The sequence below is a fragment of the Meles meles genome, chromosome 1, assembly GCF_922984935.1.
Source record: "Meles meles chromosome 1, mMelMel3.1 paternal haplotype, whole genome shotgun sequence".
Lineage (NCBI taxonomy): Eukaryota > Metazoa > Chordata > Mammalia > Carnivora > Mustelidae > Meles > Meles meles.
In genome coordinates, this window is record NC_060066.1 from 197262818 (window position 1) to 197277184 (window position 14367).

Here is a 14367-nt window from a genome sequence, read left to right on the forward strand (position 1 = left end):
TGGCCTTTGCAGAATACCAAGAGTTTGGTTCCTTTGGTTGCTTGGCATTAATTGAGAAGGTAGGATTTCCACTTATAGGGTTTCTGGTCCTTGAAATTATTTGTTCTGAGGAGCGATCCATCCTGATTATCCCCCAAAAAAGAGGTAAAGAGGAGAATCCAAGACAGCAAAGGATCTAGAGCTCCTACCTCTGCGATGCAGGGCTGAAACAGGACCTCAAGTCTTCTTGCACACCCGGTGGAAGTCCCTGGATTTGCAGCTGTTGGTGAGGAGGGAGGAAACAGTTTCTGCCAGCTGGAGGGACACTAGGGCAGGGGTTATCCTCTTCTGCCAAGAAGGGCACTCGGGTGTCTTGGCAGAAGGCAGAGGGCTGCCCCGAACTGTGTGTACATTTTCAGAAGCATTTGACTCTGGACCAAATGCTCTCAGCTGTGCTAAAGCTGGGACGGTGGATGGGAAATGCTTATTGGCCAGGCTGACTAGAAGCTCTGACAGAGGGTGCTGGGGCTCAGCCAGGAGCTTCCCTGAAGCTGGCAAGTTCAGCTTTCTGTCATGGTCAGAGGGAGTGTGTCAAAATTCCAATTCTCAGTGCCCTCCAGAAGCTATGATTACCCATCTATTTTGACGTTTCTGCTTGTTGGAATTTCCAATAGGGAATGAGTGGTGATGTTGCAGAGCCTCTAACCTTGCTCAAAGAACGAGCACAATAGCTCAGCAGGAGTCACCGCTCTTCCTACCAGTACAGTGATGGGCTCCTAACCAAATGGGGGCCAGGAAGATACCATTTCATTCAACCTTGGACTTAGCCACAATTCATCAATTCACGCTGCCTCGTTGGCTCCTCCGACCCATGTCTACCCATTAAGCAAGCACAGGCACTCAGGCACGGCAGGAAAACCAGTCACCACTTTTAACTGCTTACTTGCCCGGCACAGATTTATTTCCACAGGATAGGGAGCCTGATTGGCTACGCGTCACTGCTTTCCCTCATTCAAAGGAAGGGTCACTGAAGTTACGCCTTGGAGTTGCACCTGAAGAGGGAGAGTTCTGAGCACTGAAAGCAAGAGAACTGGACGGCTTGTGTAAAATCACATGTTTGAGCCTCTCCATAAGTGTTCAGACTGGGAGGATGCCATTGCTTAAGGCAGGTCTCAAGATCTTAGAGCCGAAAGGGATCTACTAGATTCTATGACCCACCCCCCTCGCCTCATTTCCCCCAGTTTCAGAAGAGGTCAGTAAGGCTGTAAAAACCCTCCCGAGGTCACACAGCTGATAAGTGGGATTTTACTGAGAGGACTAGAATCCAGGTCTCCTGGTTCTGTGTACCATGTTCTTTTTTGACATTACCCCTAAGTATTCCCTATTATTTTTAAAAAATGTAATTCAGGGACACCTGGGTGGCTCAGTCAGTTAAGCGTCTGCCTCCAGCTCAGGCCATGATCCCACGGTCCCGGAATCAAGTCCCGCATCGGGCTCCTGCTTCTCCTTTTCTGCCTGCCGTTCCCCCTACTTGTTGCTCTCTTTCTCTCTTGCTTGCTCTCTGAAAAATAAATAAAATCTAAAAAAAACCAAGACAAAGCAAAACAAAACAAAAACATGTAATTCGGGGGCACCTGGGTGGCTTAGCCAAGTTAAGTGTCCGACTCTTACTCTCAGCTCAGGTCTTGATCTTACAGTCATGAGTTCAAGTCCTGTCCAGTGTGACCCCTACTTAAAAACAAACAAATAAATACATAAGTCACTGCATGCATAACCAAAAGTTGTTTAATTTGCATATCTTTGTAAGATTTTTCATATAAATAAATGAACAAATCATGAAAATATTCAGAAACAAGGTCCCATTTTAAAAAGATGGTCCTACTTTACTTACTACTGCCAGGACACTGTTCAGGCCTCCACCATCACGTGTGGACTACTACCAGCCTATTAGCTAGAGCTTTGATGAGACTGACATTTAAACATTTACATTGACATTGACATTTAAATACTTTAAAGTTTACAACTATCTCCGCTATGCTTGGTTGACAGACAAATGCAAGTGTACTTTAGACTTGGAGAATGAGATTTCTTCACTTACAGAGAAAATAGGTACTACTCTAAAATTTGCCATAGCCGGACCAGACGGGGCTCTCCAGTGGCTCACACTTCTTCCGTTCCTGACCAGCCTTCAGAGAGACTGGAGGTTCCCAAAGGACAGAGCAAGGGTCCCGGGGCAACACAGACAGTCCCAGTGTGGATCTGTACTTCCAAGCCCTTGAGACTCCAGGTCATGTCCAAGGTAGGAAGTTGCAATGTAGGAGCAGTCCCAGGAGCCAGTAAGACAGGAAGTAGCCCAGAATGCATCGTGTGACTAGAGAACAGGTTTTCCAGCTGTATAAAAGTCCCATGATGGAATTTCTGGGGACCATTTGTCCTTGTAGGGAGTCCCCTACACGGGGCTTCCAAGGCACGGTCTCTAGGGATCTCAGCAGTGGCTCCTGATTATGAAGCAAATAAGCTGGAAACCAGTACACGAGAGGAGTGGAGGAACCCAGAAACCTGGTGAGAACCTGGAAATCATAAGAGGGGGGAAAACCCACTCATTTATTGGACTATCACTGCTTCACACTGAACCAGCTCGGGGCTTCCCTGCTGCTGGGTCAACTACAGCCCCATGACTAGAAAGGTATTGTTCTGGAAAAGAGATTCAGCAGAACTTAGGATCTGCCTTATAAAGAGCTGTGTGTGACACCAGCCAGGTGACCTCGATGCTACAAATAAGCAAAGCCACAGACTAATTACCACAGTCATGGGCCAATCAATACTAAAACCTACGAGGTCCAATTGTAGCCTAGGGCCGGGACTCTAACCACTAGGCTGTGACATGGGGCTTTGGGAACCTGAAGAGGTTCCCTCATGCCCTGGGGTTGGCAGAACAGAAGGAAGGGGGGCAGGGCATCCTGCGGTTCAACATTTTCCGTCCTAGGGGAGTTCAGAGCCAAGCCTCCACATGGCCTCCCTCATCTAAGCTGGAAACTCCAAGCTGTGCCGGCACTCGCTCTACCAGTTAATCCAGCTACAAACACAGAATGCTACGTTCTGTTTCCCCTGTGCCTCTTATCCACACAGCCCAGAGAACTTTACGAACAGCCAATGTGCGCCTCCAAGAGGCAGAAGCTGTTAGGGAGCGGCTGGCATGGAGGACTACGACTTCCTCAGGGTTATGTGGGAACCGGGGCCAGAGCCAGGAATAAAAAAATGAAAAGTATCAAAGGCTTCCCACCCCTCTATCGCCCCCTCCCACCCCAAGCATGACACAAGGGATCTCCTCGAAAGACTGAGCACCCGCCAGGGCTGAGAGTACCTTAAGTCAACACCCAAGGAGGCACTGGGTGTAACCCGTGCAGTCTGGGAAGGTCCCGCGCTCTCCTCTGCGCTGACTCCTTTATCTGTCACTTCAGGTCCTTCCACGACTGTTGCATCTTTGCACGCACCCCTCATTTGCCCAGAATACTCTTCCTCTGCTTCTTAAATGCAATTCCTTCCTACTCTTTAGGACCCAGCCTTCATAGGACACCCTCCTCGACTCTTTCAGTCTATTAGCTACTTTTTCCTCTGTGTTTCCACAATCCTTTACCTCAAAACAGCAACTCTTCTCCCATCCCACTGAACTAGAATTTTATCTGTGAAGTGTCTGCCTCCCCATCTACCATGAGACCCATGACGGAAGCAATCCTGCCTCACTCATGTTCCATTCCTCGGTGGTCTGACCCAGCGTCTGGACAAAGAAAACCCCCTAATAGCTGGAAAATGAATAAATTAGGCACAGGTCACTCAAATGGGAAGAAGCGAACAGTCTTCCTTGACCTTGGCCAGGGGGTCTTGCCTGTAGTCACACCTTTGCCCCGGCCAGGAACCCCGCTCACCTGAACGTGCATGCAGAGACCGCCAAACAGCGCCAGCGCCGCGGCATGGACCAGGTACACAAACACCCGAGGGCTGAGGAATCCCCGGCCGGGTTGCTCTGGGGTCTTACTGTTCTTGCTCCTTTGCATCCCAAGCGTAACGCAGAGCCAAGGGTGTGTGGTCACATATGTCCATGTTGCCCAGGCAACCAGCATAGCCATGGGTGTGGCCAGGAGGAAATTGGGCACCTGCTTGAGCTCATAGTATCTCAAAAAGCCAACATTCCAGTAGATATCCTGGATATAGCTATATATTAGGGGCAGTTCCCAGGAGCACCAAGGCGGCTCATTTCCCTCCACGGTCCGGTAACCCTTGTCCATGGCTAACTGCCGCAAGGGCTCTGGGATGGGGCGGACTGAGCCTGACAGACAGAATTGGGTATAGCCATAATACTGAAAGAGAGCAAAGGGAAGGCCAAGCGTGAACACAGACAGGAATACAGAGCCCATCAGTTTCAAGAGTGGTCTCAGAGGATTCAGCACCATGGGAGAGGACAGAAAGCCTTGGCACTGAGAATATACGAGGAAGCCAATGTTGACCAGCCCGTTGGAGCGTACGCCAGTGGCAAGGGCAAAGAGGAGGCCACTAGTCCAGCTTCGGCCCCTTTCCAGCTGTCCCATGGCACTGAACGTCAGGAGGGCAAACAAAGCTTCTGAGTAACCAGCTGCCAGGAAGACGTTGGCGGGGCTGAGGCAGAAGAGTAGGGCTCCATAAAAGGCCTGGCAGGGACAGCGCAAAACGAGACAGCCCAGGTCGTGAAGTGCGAGAGCAGCCAGCACGGAGAACAAGGAATTGAGCAGTGCTACTGAGATTAACAGGCGACTTCGTAGGTTCAGCAATGGCCACAGGGGCCTCAGTAGTTCAGCTCCTACCAAGAGAGCCAGGGGGAAGCCAGGGAAGAAGGCGAAGTTGTGCTCATACAGATAGCCACGCTCAGCAATGAATAGGAAGTGTTCAGCATCCCAGTGAGACAGGCCACCCAGAAGACCTTCGACAATTTGGTCCACGGAGCCTGAGGGGGTGAGGCGAGGAGGAGAGAAGGCTTCTGCATGGTGATCGGGGATGATGGCATTGAAGAGAGCCTGCGGGATGAAGGAGAACTGGGATTTCAGTTGAGCAAGTGGAAGGAAAGAATTACCATATCATAAAATGAGGAAGAACAGACTTGTTGGAGGACAATCAGGAGTTCAGTTCTAGACTAGCTAAGCTTGAGTTACACATTCCAGGGCAGAGGTCAACGAGGCAGACACAGGAGTCTGAGGGTCAGGAGAGCGATCAGGGCTGGAGACGTAAGTTCAGATGTCCTAAGTGCACAGAAGGTATTTAAAGGCATGGGACTGAATGAGATCACCTGGGGAGGAAGGACGCAGGGCTAGAGAAAAGAGATCTGAGGATTGGGCCCTGAATGTGTCAATGTTTAGAGGCCTGAAGGAGAGTAAGAATCCAGAATGAAGATAAAGAAGGAACAGTCATCGAGGTATGAAGAAAACCAGGAGAGCAGGGTGTCTTAGAACCAAGTGAAGCACGGTTGTGATCAATTCTGTTAAATGCTGCTAATAGGTCAAGGAAGATGGGGACTGGGGCGCCTGGGTGGCTCAGTGGGTTAAGCCTCTGCCTTTGGCTCAGGTCATGATCTCAGGGTGCTGAGATCCTGCTCAGCAGGGAGCTTGCTCCTCCCTCTCTCTCCGCCTGCCTCTCTACTTGTGATCGCTCGCTCTGTCAAATAAATAAAATCTTTAAAAAAAAAAAAAAAAGGAAGACAAGGACTGAAAAGTGACTGCTGGATTTAGAAATGTGTAGGTCACTAGTTAAGTTTGACAAGAGCTGTTTCAGTGGAGTGGAGGCTAGAGAAGACTGCCGAGACTGGGCTCAGCAGAGAAGGGGAGAAGGAAAGCAGATAACCATCTGGACAAGTTTGGCTGTAAATGGGGTAGTAGGTGAATGGCGATGTGGGAGAGAAGTATTTGTGAATGGGGACAATCCAGTGGAAAGGACACCACTTAGTAAGCAGGGGCGAGGGGAGAATCACTGGAGCAGGCACAAGGCGGGTAGGAACTGCTACACAGGCGGAGGAGCAAGGCTCAGGCAGGACAGCAGGGCTCGGCCTGCTTCAGCAGCGAAGGCACCCGGGTGCCACGCATGGGATGAATGTGGGGGGAGCACACACAAGGTCAATTTGGATTACATCTATTTTTGACTCTTCACTCAGGGAAGCAAGCCGGGGAAAAGGTGTTAGGGACTTGAATTAAAAGATAAACATGTAATTAAAAAAAAAAAGATAAACATGTAAAATAAGTCCTCTGTGACCCCTAGTTCTCAAAATAGGCTGTGCACTGGAATCACCCAGGGAGTTTCAAAAATACTGATGTCTGCATGGCTGGGTCCCTCCCCCAGGATTAATGATTTAACTGGTATGGGATACAGCCTGGGCATTGAGTTTTTTTGTTTTTTGTTTTTTTAAGCTCCCCCAAGTGACTCTGATGTGCAGAATAATTTGAGCGAATGTCAGGGTGAATGGGCCAGGGAAATACACTAAGATCTCCAGGTAGCACTAAAGACTCATGTTGGCCAAAGATCTTGAAGAGAAAGCAACTAGTCAATACAGCTGTTTGTTTCTCTCTGGGCATGATGCAGAAGTAGAGAGAGAACGAAACTGAACTGTGCCTGGGCCTCTGTCTTGTGACTAAGCCGGGGAGAAGGGAGCGAGCGAGTTGTGCACGTGTGCCTGGTGGATCATGGAATCTAGCTGGGAAAGAAGGGGTGCGGAAGCCAGAAGGTAAATGAGGCACAGTGAAACAGTGGTAGAATCAGTGGATTCTAAGTCCTAAGGGGATGGAAAAGCCGTTAGAACTGGGGTACTCAGAGGGAGTGAGCTGGAAAGATAGGAGATAGTGGTTAGTCCTATCAGCTTTATTAATATTGAAACCGCCAAGAAATTAACAGGAGTGCTGGAAAGCACAACAGTGAATCAGGAGCTTAAACCTTCAAGGAATGAAGAGGAATGAGCTGTCACTAACAGAGATGACAGCAAGAGTGAAGGGTAACTGGGGCGAACATCTGACGGCATGAGCGTTAAAGCTGGAAGGGTGATGGGGGAGAGAGAGGGATAATGAAATAGCGTTATTGTTAAATGTCTTTCTGCGTCATTAGATTGTCATTAGATTGTTAGCTACTCAAAGGAAAAGAGACTGTGACTTTTCCTTCCCACCACCTAGCACAGTTCTTGGAACAGAGCACACAACTTAATACAATCTGTGGTAGACTGAGAGGAGAGGATAGGAGACATACTCATTTCCAAATCACTATCTGAATTAGTCTTGCTTCCCTATCCCAGATGCCAGTTCACCAGCCCCCACCCCCGCAGGGGCCTGGTAATCACTCATCTGATACTGTTCAAAGCCATCACTGGGTCTGTTTTCCCAGCCCCACAACTGCGATATAACCCCATTCTTAAGACTTTCTCTTTTTGGTCAGTTTCTTTATCAGGCCACTTTAAACAGTGAAAACGAATGGGACAGGAGTGACAGTCACAGATAACAGCCCTAGTCTCCAAGCTGAAGCTACTTTTAACTAAACCTGGGCCCCACAGAGGGTGCTAGGCGTCATAGTGCAGGAAGGGAGAAAGGAGATTTCCAGAAAGGAGAAGGAGAACCCTGAGAAAATGACATCTGTGGAAAAAGCACACATAATTATGCTAATATAACACCACTGCATTGCTGACAGACTTTCAACAACACATACTGAGCACATACTAAGCACTGAGCACTGTGCTGGGCACCAGACAGAATTCATATATATGCGAAAATTGGTTAAAATATGTATCAAGAGGAGCCTTGGAGGGGAAAGGAAGTTGCAAAAGTGCAAATGCATTCTGAGGGTTGTGGTGGGTGAGACAGCAAGGGGAGACACCTGGGGACATTGCTGACTAACTGAATACACACAGATGGTCCCAGGACAGTGCCACTCAACTGACTGACACTGTGCTGTTTCCTGGTAAGGGGACCCAGGCCGATGCCTTGGGCTGTCGTGCCTTAAAGGCATCCCTGGTTACAGAACCCCATGGCCCACTGGAAAGACCACTAGTTCAGGAGTTAGGAAGGCTGGGTTCTGATTCTGGCCCTTCTCTAACTTGCTGTGCAACTTTGTGGAAGCCATTGAACCTTTCTGGGCCTCTGTTCCTTCATGTGTAAAACAAAGGATTAATAGACCATTTCTGGGGCGCCTGGCTGGCTCACTTGGCAGAGCATGCAACTCTTGATCTTGGGGTCATAAGTTCGAGCTCCACGTTGGACATGGAGTTTACTTTAAAAAATAAATAAATAAAATCTATAAAAAAAAACACCAGAGACCATTTCTAAGAGTCCTGCCCACCTTTCGGTTATCAGGTGTAGATATCTATGGTTCCAACCACATGGAAGGACACACCTGGGAGGCAGAAAGAATATGGGGATGATTCTTAGTGCCTAGCTCAGTCATGTGGCAACAGCAAGTTCAGGACAAAAGATCAGAGACTGACCTGCAGCACCAGAGTCAGGACACGGCAGCTGACTGCAAACCTCAGCACCTCTTTCCTGGACGGGTCCAGGGGCCACATCCTCTCACCACCGGGAACTCAGGGGTGTTGCTGCTCAGACTGAGCTCCCGCAGGCTTCTAAACTCCAAAACCCAAGGAGGAAATGTCACACATGGGCCGAAAGTAAATTATTGTTATTTTTTTTTCCCACAAAAGTAAATTCTTGAAAGCATTCTTCACAGGAGATTTCCCCTTCAGCATTACATGGCAAACTTAATTGCCCAACTGTCCTGTCCAGATGAGGGAAAAGCATCTTGAAGGCAGATGGGACCACTTGGGTGTCACCTGGAAGCACTGTATTGTCAGGAAAATTCTACACGGATAGGCATGAAATTGTAGCTAGGCTCACAGAAAATCTTCAAAAGCCTGTTGGGTACCCCTGTGCAGGAACTAAAGGCCTGGTTTCAAATCCTGACTTTGTTACTCGCAAGTTCTTATTCAGACCTTCTGAGCCTCAGGTCTTTTAGGTATAAAATGGGATCAGACTACTGTTGGCTTTTTGGGTTTTTTTCCCCCCCCAGACTATTTTCTCTCACAAAATTGTCATGATGGTGAAGGGGATGAAAGTGTGAAGAAGTACCACTAAATCCATGTTGTGGTTGCTATTATTTGGTGTGTGCCCTTTCCCTCTTGCCCAGAATAATAAACTAGATCCCAAACCAGAGTCCCAAAAGTGGGGCACAGGACTCAACTGGAAGACCATAATGACTACACACTGTAGCCTGGCTCTCTGATGTGTGTTCAGCTGGTCTGTTAAATTAAGTGGAGAAGGAAAAGAAAACCACCACTCAGCAGGGCTTCAGCCAGCTCACATTGCTAAAACAAACTGAGGGGGGAAGACAGAGTCGACTACTAGGGATGGAGAAAACTGTTATTTCCCCATCTCTTTGTTGGAATGGCAGCAATGTACAAACAACTGCGAAGCCATTCTGAGGCAAAGAATGAACTTCAAGGCTTTTCTTTCTTTCTTTCTTTCTTTTTTAAAGGCAACTCCTTGGGCTAAAAGAAGTAGCAATGGCTCCTACAGAACATTGCAACACTAGTTTGGGAAATCAGAAGTGGGGGCCAGAGCACCAGAGGCAGCTCACTGATGATTTGGGGTGAACTATCCCTAAAGGATGAAACATTTCAACTGGGAAATTAACAGCGAGGGTTGGAAGACTTTTCTTTCTTATCTGAGTAGTATCTATCAAATCTTTAGCTATCATTCGTTTCTGGAATTCTCTGATGCTCGCTAGACTATATGATATGCTCTCATTGCACTCTGCTTCGTCGTCTTTACTGCTGTGACTTATTTACATGGCTCCGGAGGGCAGGGGCTTTGTCATGCTCCCAACTACACCCGCTGGGTCCGGCATTACAAACAGGCATTTCAAGCCTGCGTTTCTCACTGAGTGGAAGTGGCAAGAACAAGATACAGCATCACCAGTTCACTGGCTCGGAATATAAAATCACTGCTTTAAGTATTCTTCCCGCCACATCTCACGTTAAGAGTAAGACCTAACGGGCGCCTGGGTGGCTCAATGGGTTAAGCCTCTGCCTTCGGCTCAGGTCATGATCTTGGGGTCCTGGGATGGAGCCCCGCATGGGGCTCTCTGCTCAGCGGGGAGCCTGCTTCCTCCTCTCTCTGCCTGCCTCTCTGCCTACTTGTGATCTCTGTCTGTCAAATAAATAAAAACTTAAAAAAAAAAAGAAGAAGAAAAGAAAAAGAGTAAGACCTAAGTCACAGAAACCACAAGAAAACAGTTTCTCCATCAAGGGAGCAAGACTAGCCAATAGCAACAGTACACTTTTCTCAGCACAAGGGGGCGCCTGCTGCTCACGCCATCACCAGGCTGCCTGGAGGAAGGGAGGGGCCGTCATCGCCACACCGGTTTGCTCATCAAAATTCAGTTCAAAGGCAAGCTTTTGAAAACCCCGGAGAGCGGCGGTAGTTTGTGAATCCATCCAGCATTTCCAGCATCTGACTCGCGGAATCGAGAGGAATTGTAGAAATCAGTACGGCCAACCTCACATAGCCGCTGATTCCCCATCCCAGGGTGAATTCACTTTTTTCCTTCCTTCACTTCTCACCCACATGCAGAAGAAAAGTTGGGGACAGAAAAGCACTTAACCCACCTCTGCCTCTTCACCAGGCTTCCATTCTTCCTTTCCTCTCTCCAGAGTCAAGCTCTAGCCCCAGCGACCACAGGATTCTTGTAACCTACACTTAGCTTATAGGTAAACCAAGTAAAAACAAAATAAAGCCAATGAGTTGTCCCTCTGGGCTAGTTGAAGACATCGCTTCCCAATGACCCCTTTACGAAATCACAAACTCTTGAATTGGCAGGACGCTTAGGAGCAACTAGTTTTACTCTATTTTCCTGAGAGATAAATATGCCCAGAGTGGTGACTAATAAAAATCTCCACGGTTTAGACCCTGTGAGGCCAGTATAATTACCATCGCCGTTTTATGGATGTGGAAACTGAGGCTCATTGGGGTCATGTGACACACCCTAGGCTATATTTAAAGAGAATATCTCCTTTTTCCCTTCTGTAACCTCATTATCTTCCCACCCGCCCTCAACCAGGCCAAAGGGGATGTGCTCTTTCAGAGCCATGGTAACAACCCAGGACTCCCAACTTCGAGCCCAATACTTATCCAAAGACAGCGCATGCTCTTACTGGGTATGCTTAGGGAAGGGAGGGCCCTAGAGCTCAGACTCCGGAGAAGCCTGAATTGGAGCCCTGGACCCTTGGGAGTAGGACAGCGTCTTCTGTACAGTGGGGAAGTCTCCGTGACCCAGGGTCCTCAGGACCAGAAGCATCGCTGGCTGTCGCGAGCCAGGGGCCGCCTTCTGCAAGCCCCAGCCAGGTCCGAAGCCCATCCTAACCCTTTCCTTTCGGACACAGTCCCAGGAGGGCAGTGGGAACCACCTCTCCCCAAAGTGGCCACGGTTTGGGGCTACTCCCGAGGGGGCCGGCGGGGCCCGGCCAGAGCCGGCCTACGGCCGGAAGGCAGGGAAGGGCGGGAGGCTGTAAAGGAAGTGGCGGCACCGGGAGATCGCTATGGCGGAGGGGCGGGGCTCCCCGCTTGTCGGCGGCCTCCGCCCCATTTCCCTCGGCCTCCGTTTGACAACTTCCCTCCCCCCGAGAACTCCAAGGCTCCCAAGCTGGCGCCGGGTCCATGGCTCCGGCCCATCTCGACCTCCCAGGGTCCCAGGCGGGGCCCGAACCTCAGCTCCTTCATCCGGGACCCCGAGCGGCCCGCGCCTGCGCACCAGCTCCGCCGAGGCGGCCCCGCCCCCCTCCTGCCCGGACTCGGAGCAGCCCCGCCCCCCTACGCGGCGGCCATCTTGACTCCGGGCGCGCGGGGCGGGGACGCCTTAGCCCCAAGAGTCTGTGCCCTCCGCGGTGGCACCTTCCCGCCTTGGTGACACCTGAAGAGTTCCCGCCGGCGCTTCACGCGCCTCAGGTCCCCTCCCCCGCCTTCAGTTAGCCCGTCCGTGCTACTGTGGCAGAGTCGGCGTTCTCTCCTGGTTGCAGCCCACAAACATCCACTGAGTTCCCGACGTGTTTGTGCGGAGGAGGCTCTTGGGGCCTCTTCACGGAAGCCAGAGCCGCACTTTCCCTGCTGTCAGGCGTCAACCGCTCAGCACAGGGCCTGGCACACAATAGATGGTCTCTGAATAGAAAGAGGAGCCTTGGGGTTTCTGTGGCCAGCAGTGGCACCCTGCGTCCGGTGTGAGGAAAGTAGGGGGATTCCCCTGCCTTTCCCTTCCTCGAGATAATGGGGACCGTGCGTCCTAATTCGATCCTCAGCCCCACCTCAGGTGGCTAATGAGGACGGTGCTGAGAACGCCCCCCAGGGCTCTTCTTCCTCATTCAAACAGTTGTCCGTGTAGGAAGTGGGGTCAAAAAAGAAGAAGCAACGCACAAGAAGCCAACTCAACAAAAAAGGCTGTTAGGGAGGAGCGGCCAGTGGGTACCCCTGTAACGGAAACTGTTAGAACAACTCTGCACCCTCCTTCAAGGAAACAGATAATAAATCCTTCTCCGTTGGTGGATTTCTCGTTTCGCAGGATTCCAAAGCCTTCTGTGGTTTCAGCTATCTGCGGTCTAAACGGAGCTGGGGTCTGCGTTAGCCTCTGGCCACAGACCTGGCGAGGGAGGGGTTTATCTTCTGCCACAGCTATTAGTGTGGGTGGGAACAAAGGGTTGGTTGCTATCTCTCCAGGCAAGGAAAACTGGCCTCCATTAGTTCTGTGGGGGCCAGGGAAGACACTTTTTTTTTTTTTTTTAAAGATTTTATTTATTTGTCAGAGAGAGAGAGAGTACACACAAGCAGGCAGAGAGGCAGGCAGAGAGAAGAGGAGGAAGCAGGCTCCCTGCGAAGCAAGGAGCCCCATGCGGGACTCAATCCCAGGACCCCAGGATCATGACCTGAGCCGAAGGCAGTTGGCTTAACCAACTGGGCCACCCAGGCGTCCTGGGAAGGCACTTTTTTTGATTCTAACTCATTTCAGACTCTGACACCCAAGTGGTCCTAAGATACTGTTGTGTGTGAGGTGGATATAGTAGAAATCACATGTCAGTCCTGAGTCGGAGAAGGGAAAAAATGGAGAAGACTGTTCCGCAGTTTTTTTCACTGACACACACTTGTTCTTTGCTCCAAAGGCCTGTCAGTGAATCGGCAAGGCTGTGGTGCACACTTGTGACTGGGGCCTGAGGTTGTGGCTTGAATCTCTAGAACTCCATGAGGCTCCCAGCAGTACTCTGTTTGCAAGACAAAACTGAGCAATGAACTGTACTTGCTTTGTGAATTCACAAGGGAAAAAAACAGGCATTCTTAAGGGTTTCTCCATCCACACCAAATTCCCTCAAAAATCTGTCTGTAAAAAAGGACAGGGGTCTCTTGTGACAAGTGAGAATGTTTTCTAACAGCTCAACTGTCACCCGTTAGAGGTAGAACTTTGTCCAGATCTTCAGCTCTACTTTCCAGCAATTTCTCCTTCCTTTCCTTCTCTGCTAACTACCCCCCTCCTTCCGCTCTGTTTCCTGTTTTATTTTCTGGCTCTTGCTCTGACAGGAAAACAAGAAAGCTGAACCTTGTGCTCTCAAAGCCCTGGCTTGTCAGAATGGAGGAAGACTAGGTGGGATGGGAGGGCATTCTAGAAGGGTCTCCAAGGCCATGGGTAAGTAATTGAGAAGGCAACTCTCTCCAGTCTGCTTTTGGAGTCTGCAGCTAAAATGGAGCCTGCATCTATCTACACAGGGAGCCAGCCGAGCAACCAGCACTTGTGGGAGAGCCAGCGAGACAGAGACGTATCCAAGGGTTCCAGAAAGACTCTATAGACCCAGTCACTTCCATGAAGAAGCAAATATCCCATACCACCAACAAATGATTTCATAATACGAATCCCTGACCTAAACAATACAAGCAGTGCATCATCACTGTTTCTGGAATCCTAGAAGGTAAGAGAGTTACAGCATTTCCGTGTCTCAAACTTGCCTGGCTCTGCTCTTGCTGCTTCCCCTGCTTGAAATGCCTCACTGCCAGACCACCCTTTGGCCAGGCCGCTACCTTCAGGTCTCAGCTGAAAGGTGGCCTCCTCAGAGAAGCTCTCTCCCACTACTGAGCCACAACCAGCCCCCTGTACCATCCCATCACCCTGTTCTGTTATCTTCATAGCACCTCTCACCACCTGATTGTCCTGTCTATGAATTTTACTGCTCTCCTTGTCTGGTTCCCTCTTTCGGAATACAAGCTTGAGAGAGTGGGGACCACATTCACCGGAGTATTATCAGCACTTATAACAGTGCTTTGCACGTTGTGTGTACTCAGTAAAGATCTGGTTTATAAATCTGTT

At 49.8% G+C, this 14367-nt stretch overlaps 1 protein-coding gene across 2 annotated transcripts; it reads right to left on the reverse strand.

Annotated features, from left to right (window-relative positions):
- Positions 1 to 1663: 1663 nt before the first annotated feature.
- Positions 1664 to 11868, reverse strand: PIGV (phosphatidylinositol glycan anchor biosynthesis class V). Of its 2 annotated transcripts, none has more exons than XM_046002989.1 (5): positions 11734 to 11868; positions 10637 to 10731; positions 8462 to 8596; positions 3906 to 5027; positions 1664 to 2549 (listed from the first exon to the last, which is right to left on the reverse strand). In XM_046002989.1, the coding sequence occupies exons 3-5, from the start codon at positions 8537 to 8539 to the stop codon at positions 2268 to 2270; spliced, it is 1482 nt and encodes a 493-aa protein (XP_045858945.1). In that variant the 5' UTR covers positions 8540 to 8596; positions 10637 to 10731; positions 11734 to 11868; the 3' UTR covers positions 1664 to 2267. The 2 variants fall into 2 exon arrangements, with proteins under 2 accessions (XP_045858945.1, XP_045858938.1); XM_046002982.1 differs by having other exon boundaries at positions 11183 to 11740.
- Between the last annotated feature and the right edge of the window lie 2499 nt (positions 11869 to 14367).